We start from the raw sequence: 19,840 nt of genomic DNA, 5'->3' as shown, positions 1-19,840 counted from the left end.
ACACTACTTGCATTTTTTATGTTTTAACATAGTGTCTTCAAATTCTTTGATCCCCTTGATTTGAGACATGACCAGCATTACATTATGTTCAATATAGAAATTCAGTTTCACAATTTTATTTCACATCCCTGCAAACACTAGCATGTAAATTATTGGGTTATAAACCAGTAAATAAATAAAACACGGTATAATTTAACTAAACTTCCACTACAGGAACATTGCCGAGGCCTCTCACACGACAAAATCGACCTCTTGAATTCCTTTCCCTGCTTTCTTCTTTCTAACCAATCCTTTCCATTCTTACATCGTAAACCGTAAACTTGGGGATCCAATCAGCTTCGAGTTTGTATCTGTGCTAACCATCACAGACTGAGGGATCTGGTAGAGTTAAGATGGCGGCGTGTGGTTAAGGAGGTAGTAGTTTAAGGCTCTCGCTTTCCTTCATTTAACTCGATTTATATGAACCCTAATTACCACAGTTAACGTGCAATTAGCATTTCCTCCCATTTTTTCCAATTATTCGTCTTATTCTGGATTGAACTCATGACGTCTATACACTTCGTGGTTCACCCGTTGCCCGGGACTGAGGACCAGCTCAATGACAGGTATTTCTTCAAGCCGGGGAATGAGGGGACTTAAAGAAAATGGTTATGTAGTGTGTGTGTGTGTGTGTGTGGTACAGCATCATTCATCTCTTAAAAACAAACAAAAAAAATGTCGAAACAGTTGTTTGGGGTTGTAGTTGAGTATAGGCAGGATATGCAGCAAAATAAGACTGAGGCCCGGCTTTTCGCCCAGTCTAGCTCTGGACGCAGACTGCCTGGAAGGATCCATTAGTCAGAGTTGAACTGAGACAGACAATGCGGGTTGGGGGATGGTGTGGAAAAAAAAAAAAAAAAAGAGGGAACCTCAGTGAAATTAATTTTGATGTTTTTCTGAAATCGGAAATAAGCATATTTTAATGAAGACCGAACATGTTGTGTTTGTTAAAATGGCTGTTATGTTTATGATTAATAAAACTTGCGTTTAATAAACATCAGAACTGCGCTTTTTGTAATCGCAGGATACTAATAATAATGATGATGATTTATTTTGCAGATGTAACATATTTTGTTGTATAATTAATTATTTTCATACGAAGTCTTTATTTAGGATGCACGATGATTCCCTATATACCAGGACTATTGACATTGTGTTTACATGTTTTCGTTTATCAGTGGCAAATAGGTCAAGATGCGTTTTGTTGTTGTGCATACATTGACAAAATAATTTTACACTGAATCTCATTAAAGGCAATTATTTATTCAGGTATTGGCTTTCATTTAGGCTGCATTTTTTTAAGTCTTGACCTGGTGACACATTCAATTAACTTTCCAGCAGCAGACCCTTTTTGTGACAGGCCTACTACCTAAGAAGCCTAGCGTGTAATTTAATGATTTAGACTTTTTACATGATTTACACACTTTTTAAAATTTTAGTATACAGTAACAATTATGGAAATTAATTTTTTTAGTTTTAATGTCAAATTAACCTCAATATACTGAAATCATTCATGTTGTGTGTGACAAATTAAAAACATGAAACCAGCTGATAACTTAAAATGTGTGTGACATTAAATAGACATTTTGAATTCTGCGGAACACCATTATTATTTGTTTATTTAGCAGACGACTTTAAACAAGGCCATTTACAGAGACTAGGGTGTGTGAACTATGCATCAGCTGCAAGTCACTAACAATTACTTAAATCAAAATTTGTGTTATTTAATGAAAAAAAAAACAGTACATTTATTAGTGGTGGGCAAGCAATGAAATCAGTGTATTTAACATTTAAACAGTGTTCACATCCCCATTCCATTGTCTAACTGTTTATAATAGTTTTAGCATTGCTAGGACGACTACATATAGACCAGATGAATTACAAACAAAGCAGGGCATCCAGAAAAAAATTGCCAGCATCAAAACATGGACGGGAGCTGCAAATGAAAGAGAATGTCCTGCTAATCTTAAGCCCCTTTCACACTGGCACTCCTACCCAGGTCACAATCCTGCGTAGTGTGAAACCACGTACCCAGGTTGACCCGGGTCGCAGCGACCCACCTCAGGATGTGGGTCGACACGCTTTGATCCGGGTTGAGCGAGACAAAATTCAGGACAGCAGTTTGAAAGCTGACGAAAGAACAGCCACACCTGTGTGAAGATTTTGTTTCCGCAAGGAACATTTCTGTTTATTTTGTTTAGCCATATTTTTGTTGATTGAGACACACCATGAGCCAGATTTAGAAAAAATCTCAAATCAACGTTTGGGCCTACGATTCAATCCAGAGAAGTTTGGATGGAAGCATCCGTAACAAGCTACTACCTGGGTATTGATACGCACGTTTTGTATTTGCTTCTGTCACCTAGGTCGACCCTGCTTATTCACACTGCTTTTGAAATTCTATTTTTTTAGGCTTCTGTTATTGGAAGTTATTTGGCAACTTATTTTAGGGGACCATGGGACCAAAATATAAACTTAGGTCATTATGACATTAGATATGTATTGTTTTGGTAGTTTTATCTTCCATAGTTTCATAGAGGATTTGGCTACACAATGAATGTCTGGCAGTCCATCCCTGATTGACTGTTTTGACCCATAACTTCAAAGGCCAGTGTCACTTTGTTTAAAATAAAGAAATCATGTTGCATTCCCAACAGCAAGATGAAGGACGTACTGTGTGAAATGCTTGCTATTTTCTGTACACTGCAGGTAATTTGCTGTTGGTTCCCACTATGCTTCTGTTTGTGTAGGACATGACTGGGCTGTTGAAAAGTCTCCCAGTGGAGACAAGTGATTGCTGCTGTAAATGTCTGAAATTTCAGAGCATGTTGGGAGCAGTTAACAGCTGGTTGGCCCAATGAGAACACTGACGAGAGTCACAAGCTGGAGGGGATGGAGTGTTTGACATTACGATTTCTCTGAAGAGACTAAACAAATATGATGGTGCAAAGGGACCAGTGAGATTAATTTTAGGCCACCTATTATCTTTTTGTTTTTATGTTTCTCAGGCTTAAAAAAACCTTTTGCTGCCTTTCATGTTCCAATTTACCAATTTTGACTGGACACAAGCAGGTCAGTGAGAGGAATATGATCTTTATCCCTGCCAATTAACTGGAACAGTGCAGTTTTTTTTCTTTGCCATTTCCATTAACAACATTTTTCGTTTACAATTTAGATTTTATATGATTTTAAATGAGACAATTCTCACATCAGCCTGTGATTGTTTGTTTGACTCCCAATTACTTATTTTTTTTCTATGTCTAATCAAGGCCAAGGGATTTTATTGTTGGATAGCTTCCAAAAGCAGAATTGCATATGTTCCTACTCTGTTAATCAGCAAAACTATTGACAAAGCAAAGTTAATAGTCCAGGGACGTGAAATACATTTCTGCAGTGTTAATAGTAAATTGAATGAAGTATTGTGCAAGTTTGTGTTTCGTGGGCCAAAATATAGTCTTCTGGCTTTTGTCAGGCAGCAAGTTGTACAAAGGTAGAAAGGTAGGCTATATCAGGGATGGAAATAAGAAACCTAGAGCAAAGCAGTTTCACCCATTCCAGGCTTTAATACCAGCTTGATTAGCCACAGTGTATAGGTCACAAGCTCAAGTGTCTTCTTAAACTCATAATAAAACCAAGAATGGATCAAACTGCTTATTTCCATTCCTCAATCAATCAATCAATTATTTTTTTATATAGTGCCTTTCATAGTGGACCACCATCACAAAGCGTTTTACAAGATGCAGTAACAACAAGAAAATCCATAATACTTTATTTTTGTATAGGAAAGTTCAGACTCAGGAAGTTCAAATGTTTGTGCATGTGTGATATTTAAGGTCAGATCTCTTGTCTTTTCTCAGTTGCAACTCTGTCACTTTGCAATTTTATAATATTTTTGGCTTTTTTTCTTTTCATTTCTTTTTGGGCTAGGGTAATTTGATGCTTTATCCCTTTCAAATGACATGTTGCTTTTTGCAAAGTGTCCTATTTTTTTTGATGTCATCTCGATGTATTTGAAATTTTAGAAGTTGCCTGGGTTATCGATGGATTCTAGATTTACAGGTCATTTATATTTTTTATATCCAACAGCCCATTGTTGTTGTGTCCTAATTGCTAAATTTTCTATAAAACCATACACAATACTTGTTTCTGATAACCTGGCTGAACTGTTTTATTCTGTGCTGACATAGTGACTTGATGTGCAGTGTTTAGGAAATAGTACTGCATTAATCTGCGATGGTTCTTTTGGTCTTAAAGGTTACCAGACTAAAGCTTTTCATTCTGGCATGATCTACCTGGGTCAGAACCGGGTTGTGCTGGTTGGATACGTGATTTCACACTGAGTTTGATAAACTAGGGTTGACCTGAGTAATGGATGCAAGTAAACAATACGCGTATCAATGCCCCGGAAGCAGCTTGTTCCTGACGCTTCCATCAAGCTTCTCTGGATTGAACCGTCGGCCCAAATGTTAATTAGAGCAGATGTTTCTTCATCCCTGCTGCAATCTGGCTCGTGGTGTGTCTCAAGCAACAAAAGTATGGCTAAACAGAAATGTTCCTTGCGGAAGTGAAAACTTCACGCAGGTGTGGCTGGCTGTTATTGCGTCGGCTCACGAACGGCAGTCAAGCATTTTGTCTCACTCAGCCCGGGTCAAAGCGTGTAGACCCACATCCTGAGGTGGGTCAATGGGACCCGGGTATGACCCAGGTACGTGGTTTCACACTATGCAGGATTCTGCCCCAGATAGCCAGGACTTGGGTCCGGACCCAGGTAGGAGTGCCAGTGTGAAAGGGGCTTAACATGAAGCAAAGTTTATGTTTTAAATAGATTTCCACGGGCACCTGTGGGTATACCTTTTGGGTTTCTGTTTTCATCACAGGTTTTAATCTTTTGGTTTCTCACTTCATGATTACCGTTTGATTAGTAAATTGCAGTACTTTACCTGTGATGCATAAAAGTACTGGCAAAAAAATAGCATTTGTGAGGATGTAGTTAAAGTGAGGAAATGAATAACATTAATAAAAAAGCAGGCCTTTGTTTGTTTTGTAAATATGAAAATTGTTTAAATAGTGGTATTTTCATCCAAAATACAAATGTTTTTAGTTACGTAGATTCACTGCTTTCTGATTGCCACACACGGTTCCTTTGGTTTCTTCAGTTTGACACATTTCCCTTATAGAATACAATAAACTTCGGATACATTTAACTCTTGGGAGAAAGTAAACTCCTCTAACACTGTTGCTCTTCCTTGTTTTAAGATTTTCTGGTTAGACCGGAGACATGTCATTGTGACATACCCAGGCAAAACATTACTGTCCAAAGCCTACACAGTGTTTCTTTTAGTTCTATAGATATGTGTGTAGTGGCTACTTCCTATTCTGGCAAATCAAATATGTGTACTTATAACCATGTACCATGTATTGAGCCATTCATGAAAGTGAAAAGGTGACTGACACTTGCAGAATTCCTACCCTGATAGTAGTTCCAAAACCAGCTGCCAGACATTAAGGGCTGTGCCATATTTCACCTCACTGTACAGACTACAGCACCTACACAAATAAGTACTAGAAGAGGAGGCCCTCAATTTTATCAATGTTTACTGGGTAGCAACTCCAAGGGAAGAGATTGAGAATTTATTTGCATTTAACATCAATTTACATTGTAGGCCTATTCAGTTAAATTTTTAGTTAAATTGCAGAACCTCATTTTAAAATACTTGGCAGACAAATATTGGTTGTAATGTGTGGCTACAGTCAGCGGTCCAGATAAGCTGTGTACTGGTTGTTCTACGCATTGAAAAATAGCAATTGCGTATTTAAATGTAATGCCTACCAAGTACGCATAGCAATTTTGCTGCACAGCTTGAGTTTGCATGTTATCAAGAGAAACCTCGGCCATGCTTTAACCCTTCTAATACATTATTTTTTGTTGCATTATACAATTTTGAAACAATATTCCAACACAAGTGTCAACAATTTTACAATTTGCTTTCAATTTAAACAAGACATTTATTGTGGCTTTGATTCTGAGTCATTTATTTATTTATGAAGCCTGTCTGAGATTAACATAAATGCAGCCCTGTTAGTTATTATAGATATAGACTGCATGCTTAACTGGCAGCCTGCATATAATTGCTTTATACTACTGTATAAAACGCTGGCGTCTGCCCAGCCTTCAATTGTAACCATACAGGGCTACTGATTTTCCATTTTTGGTAAAGGCAAGTTATATTTTAAAAAATGGCCAATGACATTTTTTCTTCCCACTTTTTATCAACGTATTAATAATTAAACATGGCATTTGCACATAAATATAATGTTGATAGCTAAAATAAGTAAATTAATAAATATTGCAACAATTCTTTATTGAGCCAAGAGTTTTGAAATAAGACTCTTGTTGCTGTAATAAGTAAAGCACCTGAAAACACTTCAAACCTGTCAATCTACAAATAAAGTGGTTTGAAAATACCTGTTTATCTTAATACTGACATTACAATAACAAGTATGAAACAGTTTATTAAGTCCAGCAATGTCATGTGAGAGAAATCCTACGTACAGTACTTCATAAATTAAGTTTAGCGTTTTACTGGCATTACAATAACGAGGATAAAATACGAAACGCGAAACGCATAATGAATCCTCCCAATTGTTTATTGGCTAGTTCTGCCTTATTTGCTAAATTTAACAAGAGGTGTTTCTCTGGACAGAATGTCTATGAAACAAACAGTGTGTAGTGTAATGACTACATCCTTTATGCAGTAAAACGATCATTTTTTTTAGAAAAATAGCTTTGAGCTTGTTTCTTCATTGTCAGATAATATAATGTAATTAAGAAATGGCCATGGTTTAATATTGCTAATTATAGCTTATTAAAGGCAGGAAGTATGGAAAGAAATAAACTAAACAATAATTAAACATGTAATTTAATTTGGCTTGCTTACTTAGGGAAAGCCCCGCTTGAGGTCAGTACAGCACCTTCATTTTCAGCATAGAAGAATGCAGTGCTGTGCCATTGCCGCTGTCTTATTTGCTTTCTTGTTCTCTATGTGTTCATGACTGGCAATATAATCTTTTAATGGTATTGACTCATACATGATCAATGAAGTGACAACAAAACTCATGGATAATATGATTTTTTTTTTTAGCTCTGTCTTTTACTGAGACATTGCATTTTTTTTCTTTGTTGGTACAGCTGCCATGTTGCGTTTTAGTAGAGACACTTGAGCAAAGTCACATGATGAATAAACTCAACTTGCAAAAAAAAATGCACATATGTCTTCAATTACTATAGACTTAAATGTGTATTTTCTACTAAATTAATATTTGGTTACGTGTTAACCAGTTTCAAGACGCTTGAGTGATATTTCTGAAGTGGTCGTTTTTTTAAAAGGGAAATAAAACAAACGTTAAAGTATGTATTGCTATGTTTGCTGGAGTATTTATACTTCTAAATAATACAGAAAGATTGTACTTCACTGATTAGTATTCAATTATACGACAAGTTCAAAACTGCAAAGTTCATGAGCCGCACTCTCCATAGAGGCAGAATCACCAGGCACCTGCTTCACACATTCTGTACTAGTAGATTTACTGGTGCCCGAGCGAGCTCTGCATGAATGTGATGTGCATTTTTACAGAGGGAAATCAAAGATCTAAATTATGTTTGTATGTGTGTGTGATTATTTATATATATATATATATATATATATATATATATATATATATATATATATATATATATATATATATATATATATATAATATACATTTTTTTTTGTCAATCCTAAAATTCTAGCTGATGTAAAATTTTGACCTATCTGTACAGTATTTATTGGAAGTACTCATGAGTTCATGGTAATGTTGCATAGTGTCTAAATTGGAGAGTAAATTTGAATGACCCAAAACCTTATCTGGAGTACATAAGAACATAAGAAAGTTTACAAACGAGAGGAGGCCATTCAGCCCATCTTGCTCGTTTGGTTGTTAGTAGCTTATTGATCCCAGAATCTCATCAAGCAGCTTCTTGAAGGATCCCAGGGTGTCAGCTTCAACAACATTACTGGGGAGTTGGTTCCAGACCCTCACAATTTTCTGTGTAAAACAAGTGCCTCCTATTTTCTGTTCTGAATGCCCCTTTATCTAATCTCCATTTGTGACCCCTGGTCCTTGTTTCTTTTTTCAGGTCAAAAAAGTCCCCCGGGTTGACATTGTCTATACCTTTTAGGATTTTGGATGTTTGAATCAGATCGCCGCGTAGTCTTCTTTGTTCAAGACTGCATAGATTCAATTATTTTAGCCTGTCTGCATACGACATGCCTTTTAAACCCGGGATAATTCTGGTTGCTCTTCTTTGCACTCTTTCTAGAGCAGCAATATCCTTTTTGTAACGAGGTGACCAGAACTGAACACAATATTCTAGGTGAGGTCTTACTAATTTACTGGCTACAGGCACAGTGTCACACAGCCATTTATTTACCAGATGTCTATTTTTACATTTCAGCTGTTCTGTTAACATTTCTGTTAACCTCAGCTGTAAGAAAACAGTTAGAGGGGGTGCTGTTCCTTAGCTCGGTTCCTTATAATGAAAACCCTAGGGTCGTCTGCAGCTGTTTTAAAACCAAGCATGTAGATTAAGCCAGTAGTTTTTTGCTGAAAGAAAATGGCAGGTCGTTATTGCTTTGTTGTACCCTGCTGCATCAACTGCTTTCTATCAGAAAGCCCTTATGTAATACAGTAATAATAATACACAGTGGTAAACAGGAGTTTCCAAAGTAACCTGTCACTAAAATGTTGTTTCCGTAATATCCCGTTTACACAAGCCACTTTGAGGTGGCTTAGGTCTCTCTTTTTTTTTTTCTTTTACATTTAATTTTTTTATAGTGTAAATACAGCTGTCCTAAAAGTGGTCTCTTTGGGGGAGGGCTCTGTGATGGCTTTGGTCTGTTATTTACATACACTTGTGGGCAATACTCCCATTGTCATTGTCAAACAGACACAGATAACAGCAATAGGAAGTTGGAATTGTTACTCTGTGTAATTTGACACTGAGGCAGAAGGTTCCAAAATATAACCAGACTTATATTTGTGCTATAATGAAGACATTTAAACATGTGTAATTTATGTGCGATTAAATATGAAACAAGCCTAGTTGCCAAAAAGGTCAGAAAACCTGTGATCGTATTGAGAAGTATCAAATGAGGAAATGTTCAGTATTGTGGGTAATGTGCTTTTAGACTTGCAGATAGTGCTTGTTTAACTATATACATCACTGCTCTAACAATTACAGTGAAGAATAAAGCCAAAAGCTTGTGGAAGTTTAATCAGTTTAAATGTATAGGCTTTATTTTTTAAAGTGCATTATCGGAATTGCCATTGTGTGTGTGTGTGTGTGTGTGTGTGTGTGTGTGTCTATAATATATATATGTGTGTGTATGTGTGTGTGTGTATATATATATATATATATATATATATATATATATATATATATATAAATAAAAATGTGTGTGTGTATATATATATATATATATATATATATATATATGACACATACATACATACAGTGCTACCTTTTTAAAATCTCATGGGACCAGACGACACAAATAGAGAAATGACATCGCTGTTTTTTCTAATCTTTCAACAGATTACGAGAAGTTTCTGAGAAACTCAACAAATACAACCTAAACAGGTGAGTATTTATTTTTATGTAGCCAGTTTACATGTCTCTTTTTTTTTATTTTTTACTGTCATTCAAAAAATGGTGACCCTTAATGTCCAGCTGTCAAATATTTTTAATCTTTCATGTACTGTGCGAATATGTGTTAGGACGCTTTATATTTATTGTAACCAATGCATGCATATACAAAGGATGGTTCATTAAACAGATCTTTAAACATCTTGTATTTCTTTTTAATAAGAGGATAAAAATGTAACACCACTCCTGGAGCAAAATGTAAATTTAATCTGTATTCAGATTACACTGTTTAGCATTTCAGGGCACGTTCACACCTAGTTCACTTGCAAGTGATTTGAATCGTAGTTCACTTGCAAACAAACACATTTTCAGGTTTGCTTTGGTTTGTTTCACACTAGAAAAATTCAAGCAAACTTGAGTTTCTTTTCAAGTGAAATCAAATGTGCTTGTTTGATTCACTTGCAACTTCAGGGTTTTTAACATGGCACCTTTCCAAATGCACTCGGCCCTATTGCTGGAGTGCTAAGAGATCTCGTTCATCAATCTCTGTGAAAGGAAATCTCTATTGGCCATTTCAAAAGGGTGGAAACAGTCAGGTTTGTGTGCAGAAACTGGATATCACAACTTTTTAAAACTGATTTATTTAATACAGTACTTTTTTTCTTAATACTGTACTGTATATGTTACTTGAAAAGAATACATTTGTTTTTAACTTCCAAATGCTCTAAATTTATCAAATAGTTTTGTCCCTTTCTACAAAATATTATTCTAAATTCATTGTATATGCGTTATATGTGTTGCTGTTTCTAAGATTAGACCACTTTTCCCTATATGTGTTAAAGTAAAGGTAGGTACTTTATAAGCATACCTTGCTTATAAAGTACCTATATTTCTGGTCTGACTATCGGCGTTTGACTGTAACTTGCACTAAAGCACAGGAACAGTCATGTGGACAAAGGAGTAGATTTTATATCGTGGGGAGAGAGGAGCGTACCATAATCTTTTTAAATGAGCTACGCTTAAAGAATAAGTAGCAGGGCTCTGAAAAAAATGTAGCATTATACATCCCTGTGTTGCTACAACTATTGAAATAACATACCTGTAATTTACAAATTTAAACTCTCTTTCAAAAGTGTTTTCAAGATGTCTGGTTACTGGACTCGGGTTTGAGGTCAGAGGTGTGTCCTCCCTGATGCACTTTACCCGAAGCTGATCTTAAGATCAGTTTTCAATGGTGGGGGGGCGGGGGGGGAGATAGTGCTAAGCAGTAGGAGTCATGGATAAACTGACTACAGTACTTTCTGTTTTATAAAGGTAAAACGTAATGGCTAACCGAAATTGACAGTATCGTATATTTTTCCAAATCCATTTTGATGTGTCCTTTCCAAGACATCACTCTAGCAATCCAAGGCATATGCTGTGTGTCTTGTGTACATCATAATTTTCAGTAACAATAATGTTACATTTGGTTCTTGCACCCTCTGGTATCTTGACTCGTGTGTAGAAAAGGATATTACTATTACCAGTTATAATAGAATGATATAGCAATTAACCCATTTGCAACATACAACCTTAGTTTTGCATTTACTTTTTATTTCACTCTTTGTGTAGAACCATTAATGGAATTTATCACAAGTACACATTGTCTGGCAGGTTCAGTAACATTTCTAGTGTTATATTGGTAACATTGCATCGGCCATTAGATTATCTGCTATGTATCCATATCGGCAACCTGCATAATCAATATTGGTCGACCTAATTCTAAAATGTCTATTTTGTGTTCTTTTGGTAGTCATCCTCCTCTGAATTTGTTGGAACAGGCCACCATTAAACAGTGTGTTGTGGGACCAAACCATGCTGCATTTCTTCTGGAGGTAATTTTTTTTTTTTCTAAATTACAAAAACAGTTATATCCATTATTTTTACAAATAATTTGATGTGAATGTATTCCATGAATATGTTGGGCTCACCATTAATTGTTCTCTGTGTTTTTGTCCTAGGATGGTCGCATCTGTAGAATTGGTTTCGCAGTTCAGCCTGACAGGTTGGAATTGGGTAAACCTGATGGCAATGATGGGTAAGGATTGTATCATAACCTTTATCTGTACTCCCCTCCTGCATTTCACTAGAATATGTTTCTAACAAAAAAAAAAAGGTTTGGCTTCTTGAATTCTTACCAAAGGTAGGGTGGTTGAATGTAGATTTATTATAGTTATTTTTTTAACTAACTTAAACATCTGAAATCAAAATAAGTCCTTACTGCAGATATATGCATATGTGTCACTTTTAAAGACATGGTTTTTGTTTACATATTACACAATTATTAAAGGTTAAAACATGATGTATTAGTCTATTAAGAAAATATTATTATCCCTGTGCTGAAATCATTTATCAGTGTATTTGAGGTTAAAAAGACCCTGTGTCATAGAGGCAGCACTGGGTGAAGCTCGCTCCGCCCTCCGGCTACACCTTTTGTAAAATGACGCGCTTGGCGATTCCCCAAACGAGTATCATATTTCCATCCATATGACTAAAAACCCAAGCATGGTTGGCTCTTGGTTTAAGTGACGATGCATTATAGACCCCTTGTACAGCAAATAATATAAATCTTACCTCGGCCTGGACTGGTTTAGGTTTTTAAATCTCAGAGTAGAGGAAGGAAATGCGATTTATTTGACTTTACGTATGTCCAGATTACTATGGCCTAAACTGGCAGAAAGCTTACTGTCTACGTTTTTCATTTATTTTGCAACCATGAATCCGTCGACCAGGACGGCTAGATATGGAGCTTGAATAAGGGCAGCAACTAAAAACACCTTTTGCAAGGTGGTGTTTTGCTGTCAATATAGAAGATACTACAAGCATTTTTACCAGTTTCAGAATGCTTCAGTTAATTTTTTACAGGGAAATAAAACAAACGTCAAAGTATGAATATTGTGATTTATTTATGTTTACCGGAATATTTATACTTGTTAGATTGTGCTTCAGTGATTAGTATTCAATTATATGACAAGTTGAAAACTCCAAAGTTCATGAGCAGCAGAACTCTCCATAGGAGCATAACTCTGACCCCTGGTTTGCCCACCCTACCTAAGGTAACATTAGATAGTCCAAGGTTAGTGCTGTGTGGTCCAGTGGTTAAAGAAAAGGGCTTGTAACCAGGAGGTCCCCGGTTCAAATCCCACCTTAGCCACTGACTCATTGTGTGACCCTGAGCAAGTCACTTAACATCCTTGTGCTCCGTCTTTCGGATGAGACGTAGTTGTAAGTGACTCTGTAGCTGATGCATAGTTCACACACCCTAGTCTCTGTAAGTCACCTTGGATAAAGGCGTCTGCTAAATAAACAAATAAGAAGACACCCTAAAGAAAATTTTTAACATAATAGTGTAATATATATTCTATAAAAGGATGCATCTTTTAATACAACCTGACATACTTCGCACATGAATGCAGAAGATTTTAAACTACATTTTTATCTTCACAGTTGTTTCATCGATTAATTGCAGTATGTTAACAATAGATTGAAACAATTAAAATGTGTATTGATAACAGCAGGTATGTTGAGTCCTTAGTTGGGTGTTCTTTACCCTGTTTAAGACTTATAAACCAACAGATAAGGTACCAATATAGACAGATTTGTGTCTTGAGAATGCTTAGAGAGCCTTTTGCTGTCTTTAGTCCATCTGTTTTATTAGGTTTGCCCACAACTTCCAATGTAGTAGTGTATGACAGTTAAGATTGCACTTGATGTGAATAATTTTGGTTTGGGATTTGAATATGTCTTGCAGGCACAGAAACACACATTTTCTACAAATTTTACAGAACTAGTAAATTCTGTTTTGCATATTTTTTAAATAGTTTTAGAACTGATAGGTAATTGTTTTAGTTTATAGAGTAAGTCTCTGTGCATGAATATCATGTATGTAAACTGGAACTTGCACAAATACATAAGGTGCAATTTTAAAAATCTTCATAAAATCAGTAACCTATTAGGCAATAAAGGATGCCAGATTTAAAAATCCTGTCTGAGGCAAACCATGTCTTTAAAGGGGAAGCAATATAGAAAACTGTAGATGAGACATTAATTGGCTGCCTGGTGTTGAAAGACACAATGAAGCTGCTTCACAGTAAAACCAAAACCTGCAATTTGACGTCTTTCTACAGATGTACATGTGCATTCATATAGTTAAAATAAAACTGTAGGGCATTGAAAAAGATATTCTGGTTTGAATTTGATAGTAAAAGAAATGAGTTGCAGTTGCAATAGCCAAAACATTCCCTAAGGGTGTTGCTCAGGCTGGTCTTTATATATAAATAAATCCTTGCAAGTCCTTCAGCTGTAAGACCTGGGACTTTTCTAGGACAGTTTCTTTAATAAACCATAAGTGTGTAACTGATCTCCCCCCTTTTTTTTTTCCTCCCCCCCCCCCCCCCTCAGTTCAAAGTTGAGCAGTGGTTCAGGGACAGGAAGGACTTCCAGGCCAGGCAGGACTAGTGATCCGCCATGGTTTCTGTCTGGTTCTGACACACTGGGCAGACTGGCAGGCAACACCCTTGGGTAAGTTTTGGCAGGGTTAACTATCACTTAAACCTTAAATTAGACCAGATTGCCACAGAGCAACCAAAGTGCTTCTAAATTCAAATGACACAAAGCTGTATTCTAGTCCAATGTATTGTGCACACTTCCATCAGATTAATAAATCATGTGAAAATATCATGTTTCTCAATAAAGCTAGTTTTTCCTGAAATTACAAAAAAATATTCATTAAAAATTCATATTCAGCAATTTAAAATGCACACATGTAGTAGTCTGAAAGATGTGCAATGTGTTTTACAATCCTTTGGGCTAACCGCTAACTCAAACCAATTGCAATAAACATTTGGCAATTTTGTGCGTATTCAAACTTAACTACAGTCATCTCCAAAATTATTGGCACCCTTGATTAAAGATGAGCAAAAAAGACTGTATAAAATAAATAGTACCAGTAGTGAGCTATATTGTAATTTTCCAACATGTGGAATATATTTGACTTTATTAATGATTCAATGGAATCAACCAAAATTACACATTTCTCAAATTATAAATTTATTTCCAAAAAAAATGAAGTGTCACAATTATTGGCACCCTTGTTTTCAGTACTTTGTGCACCCTCCCCTTGCAAGGATAATGGCATTGAGTCTTTTTCTATAATGTTTAATGAGATTGGAGAACACATTGAAAGGGATCTTAGACCATTCCTCCATACAGAATCTTTCCAGATCCTTGATATCCTTCGGTCTGCGCTTATGGACTGCCCTCTTCAATTGAAACCACAGGTTTTCAATGGGGTTCAAGTCCAGAGACTGAGATGGCCATTGCAAAATGTTGATTTTGTGGTCAATTAACCATTTCTTTGTGGATTTTGATGTGTGTTTGGGGTCATTGTCTTGCTGGAAGATCCACTTGCGGCCAAGTTTCAGCCTCCTGGCAGAGGTAACCAGGTTTTTGGCTAAAAAAAGTTCATGATGCCGTTGACCTTAACAAGGGCCCCAGGACCAGTGGAAGCAAAACAGCCCCATAACATCAAAGATCCACCACCATATTTTACAGTAGGTATGAGGTTCTTTTCTGCACACGCATCCATCTTTCGACGCCAAACCCACCGCTGGTGTGCCTGGCCAAAGAGCTCTATTTTCGTCTCATCTGACCATAGCACCCGGTTCCAATCGAAGTTCCAATCGAAGTGCCAATGCCGTTTAGCAAACTCCAGGCGCTTATGTTTGTTGGGTGCTCTCAAAGGCTTTTTTCTGGCAACCCTTCCAAATAGCCTATTGGCATGGAGGTGGCATCTAATTGTAGACTTGGTGACTCCAAGATGCAACCAAGTTCTGTAATCTTCAACTGTGGCCCTTGGATTTCCCTTTGCCTCCCGAACCATCTGCCTCACTGTGCGTGGGGGCAAGATACACTTGCGTCCTCTACCAGGCAAGTTTACCACTGTTCCAGTGGTTTTGAACTTCTTAATTATTGCCCTAATAGTGGTAAGTGGTATATTTAGTTTTTTAGCTATTGTTTTATACCCATTGCCTGATTTATGAAGGTCAACAACCATTTGCCTCTTTTCATTTGTGAATTCTTTGCCTTTCCCCATGGTGATGGATGACAAATGGATTTCATATGCGTGTTACCTCATTTTAATACCCCAGTGAAACAGGAAGCCATGGAAGGCCACAATACAGTTCCTTAAGACTGAGATGAACTTGAAGTAGAATGTTAATGCAGATTTAATTTTGTTTGATTTTATTTATAAGAATCTTTAGGGGTGCCAATAATTCTGACACCTATCTTTTTGAGAAATTATTACTTGTTAATAAAAACTTTTTCTCTGAGCAATTGCATTAGAATAAAAGAAAATGGTTTTCCCATATGTTTGAGCATAAAATATAGCTCATTACCTGTGTATTTTATACAGCCTTTTTTGCTCATCTTTATCAAGGGTGCCAATAATTTTGGAGGTGACTGTAAAAAAGGCAACTGTGTGGAAGATTAGTTCCTTGCTGGTTTCTTGAGACTTAATTTTTGGAAAATGGCTTTAAAAAAACTTAAATTTTGTACATTTTATTAAATGTACATTTCCAGGATAAACACTTTTTTGTCCTGCTATGTCATGGCTGATCTCATAAAGGTACTATACAGCAGCACAGGATTTAATTTTTAAATAAACACGTCCAAAGTTAACCCTTTTAAGGACCAGGATTGTGTTAACACAGTCATACTGAAGAGGGCTTCTAGGCCCACGATCGTGTAAACGCGATAAATAAAACGCTAATAAAAAAAGGGAAACACTGTAAATCTGATGTATTTGACTTAATATATGAGATCATTTATTATGTGTTCTAATATACATGTGTTTTTACAAAATTTCTAAATATCAAGAAATGAGTGGATATAAGCAGATATTATTTCATGAACTAAAGGTATCTGTATGTTTTTTTTCCTTATTGCTGATGATAATGGAATGAATAACTATTTTATTTATAACTATTTTGAGAAAATGATCGAGTAGTGCCCATTATTGCTTATAAAGACCCTGACAACAAGCGTGTGATGTCATTGCAATCACACCTGTGAAACAATGTCTTGCTTGCCAAAACATCCAAGACACTACTGTAAAAAATAGATTTTTAGTGAATTTTTTAGAAGTCAACTACAGCCAAAGAATGCCTGGTACTGGGGGAGCATCACCCTGAAAGAGTTAGTACATGGTGTTCTGGTTGTAACCCTATTTTGATATGAACATTGTATAGTTTGTTAGGGTAATCTAACCTGTCGGGTTTGTGTTTTGGGGGTGTCAGGAGCCGCTGGAGCTCTGGGGTGAATGGAGGTGGAGGTGGCTCCTCTGGAAGATCCTCCACAGCAGCGAGAGACTCGAGGAGACAGACGAGAGTGATTCGCACCGGGCGTGACAGAGGATCAGGGCTTCTGGGCAGTCAGCCTCAGCCAGTCATCCCAGCATCAGTCATTCCTGAGGAACTCATCTCCCAGGTGTGTTATTAAAGAGATGCATAACAAGTTTTAAGTAATTTATGTACTGTGATTTGCTTGAAATACCTTGGATAGGTAAAAATGACTGTTTTCTGGTATTCCTGCATGCATATAGAGAACTTGCACTGGGTAGTTCCCCAGCAGCCACAAATAAATCAGTTTTTGCCCAGATTATTTAGAGGATCGTGTCACATAAATAATAATAATGAAGAGATCCAAGTTTCTTATGACACCAAATTGGAAGATAGCACTATATTTCGTAGTGTCTTGACATCATTGGGTCATTGCATGGTAACTCAGAATTACATTCATGGAACTTAACCTTGTCTTATTAATTCATCAAACTAAAACCAGGATCAAAGCTACAGTGCCTATAGAAAGTCTACAACCCCTTGAACTTTTTTCACATTTTGTTATGTCAGTGCCTCAGAGTTTCATGCATTTAAATGAGGATTTTCTTCCACTTATCTATACACCATACTCTACACTGTTAATGGGAAAAGTTTTTATTGAGAAAAAAAAAATACATATTAAATACAAAACTGAAAGATCATAATTGGATAAGTCTCCACCCCCCTGAGTTAATACTTGGTGGAAGCACCTTTGGCAGCAATTACAGCTGTGAGTCTCTTGGGATAGGTCTCTACCAACTTTGCACACCTAGATTTGGCAATATTTGACCATTCTTATTTACAAAACTGTTCAAGCTCTGTCAAGTTCCTTGGGGAGCGTTGATGGACAGCAATCTTCAAGTCATGCCACAAATTTGATTTGGATATAGGTCGGGGCTCTGACTGGGCCACTCAAGGACATTTACCTTTTTGTTCCTTAGCCACTCCAGTGTAGCTTTGACTGTGTGCTTTGGGTTCGTTGTCATACTGAAAGGTGAACTTCCGTCCCAGTTTCAGCTTTCTTGCAGAGGGCAGCAGGTTTTCCTCAAGGACTTCTCTGTACTTTGCTCCATTCATTTTCCCTTCTATCCTAACAAGTGCCCCAGTTCCTGCCAATGAAACATCCCCATAATGTGATGCTGCCACCACCATGCTTCACAGTAGGGATGGTGTTCTTTGGGTGATGCGCTGTGTTGAGTTTGCTCCATTTTAGTTTCGTCAAACCACAAAACTTTGCCACATGGCTACAGAATCTCCTGAGTGTTTTTTTTTTGCATACTTCAAACGGGAGTCAAGGTGGGCTTTCTTGAGTAATGGCTTCCTTCTTTCCACCCAACCATACATGCCAGATTTGTGGAGTGCTTGGGATATTGTTGTCACATGCACACTTTGACCAGTCTTGGCCAGAAAAGCCTGTAGCAATTGCAAAGTTGCCATTGGCCTCTTGGTAGCCTCTCTGATCAGTCTCCTTCTTGCTCGGTCATCCAGTTTGGCGGGACGGCCTGATCTAGGCAGGGTCTTGGTGGTGCCATACACCTTCCACATCTTAATCGTCTTGACTCTGCTCCAAGGGACATTCAAGGCCTTTGATATTTTTTTATACCCATCCCCTGATCTGTGCCTTTCAACAACTTTGTCCCGGAATTCTTTTGAAAGCGCCTTGGTGCTCATGGTTGAGTCTTTGCTTTGAAATGCACTACCCAGCAGAGGGATCCTACAGGAACTGCTGAATTTATCCTGAAATCATGTGAATCGCTACAATTTAACACAGGTGGAGGCCACTTAACTTGGTGTGTGATTTTGAAGGCAATTGGTTACACCTGAGCTAATTTAGGATTGCTATTACAAGGGGGGTGGACACTTATCCAACCAAGCTATTTCAGTTTTTATTTAATTAATTTTCTACAAATTTCTAGAATCTTTTTTTCACTTGAAAGTTGTGGGGTAGGATGTGTAGATAAATGGAAAAAAAAACAAAACAATTAATGCATTAATTCCGGGCTATAAGGCAACAAAGGTGAAACTTTTGAAAGGGGGGGTAGACTTTCTATAGGCACTATATGTATATATGTGTGTGTGTATATATAGTACTGTGCAGAAGTTTTAGGCAGGTGTGAAAAAATGCTGTAAAGTAAGAATGCTTTCAAAAATAGACATGTTAATAGTTTATATTTATCAATTAACAAAATGCAAAATGAGTGAACAGAAGAAAAATCTACATCAAATCAATATTTGGTGTGACTATCCTTTGCCTTCAAAACAGCATCAATTCTTCTAGGTACACTTTCACAAAGTCAGGGATTTTGCAGGCATATAGTCAGGTGTATGATTAAATAATTATACCAAACACTTGTCTAAAACTATTGCACAGTACTGTATATATACAGACGTGCTCAAATTTGTTGGTACCCTTACAGCTCATTGAAATAATGCTTCATTCCTCCTGAAAAGTGATGAAATTAAAAGCTATTTTATCATGTATACTTGCATGCCTTTGGTATGTCATAGAATAAAGCAAAGAAGCTGTGAAAAGAGATGAATTATTGCTTATTCTACAAAGATATTCTAAAATGGCCTGGACACATTTGTTGGTACCCCTTAGAAAAGGTAATAAATAATTGGATTGTAGTTATATTTCAAACTAATTAGTTTCTTTAATTAGTATCACACATGTCTCCAATCTTGTAATCAGTCA

General features: G+C 36.8%; 1 protein-coding gene across 5 annotated transcripts in view; it reads left to right on the top strand.

The window, feature by feature from the left end:
* Positions 1-321: 321 nt before the first annotated feature.
* LOC117435794 (E3 ubiquitin-protein ligase UBR5) overlaps positions 322-19,840 on the top strand; it is a 66,276-nt gene continuing 46,757 nt past the window's right edge. For 3 of the 5 annotated variants that reach the window (XM_059012637.1, XM_059012636.1, XM_059012635.1), the window contains exons 1-6: positions 322-605; positions 9,677-9,721; positions 11,520-11,601; positions 11,728-11,804; positions 14,168-14,287; positions 17,065-17,254. In XM_059012637.1, coding sequence (XP_058868620.1) covers positions 544-605; positions 9,677-9,721; positions 11,520-11,601; positions 11,728-11,804; positions 14,168-14,287; positions 17,065-17,254 — 576 coding nt within the window. In that variant the 5' untranslated portion in view covers positions 322-543. The remainder of the gene's footprint in view (positions 606-9,676; positions 9,722-11,519; positions 11,602-11,727; positions 11,805-14,167; positions 14,288-17,064; positions 17,255-19,840) is intronic. The other 2 variants (XM_059012639.1, XM_059012638.1) reach the window with 1 other exon arrangement.

This window comes from Acipenser ruthenus, chromosome 3, assembly GCF_902713425.1.
Source record: "Acipenser ruthenus chromosome 3, fAciRut3.2 maternal haplotype, whole genome shotgun sequence".
NCBI classification, from domain to species: Eukaryota; Metazoa; Chordata; class Actinopteri; order Acipenseriformes; family Acipenseridae; genus Acipenser; species Acipenser ruthenus.
This window is presented reverse-complemented; position numbering and strand designations above follow the sequence as displayed.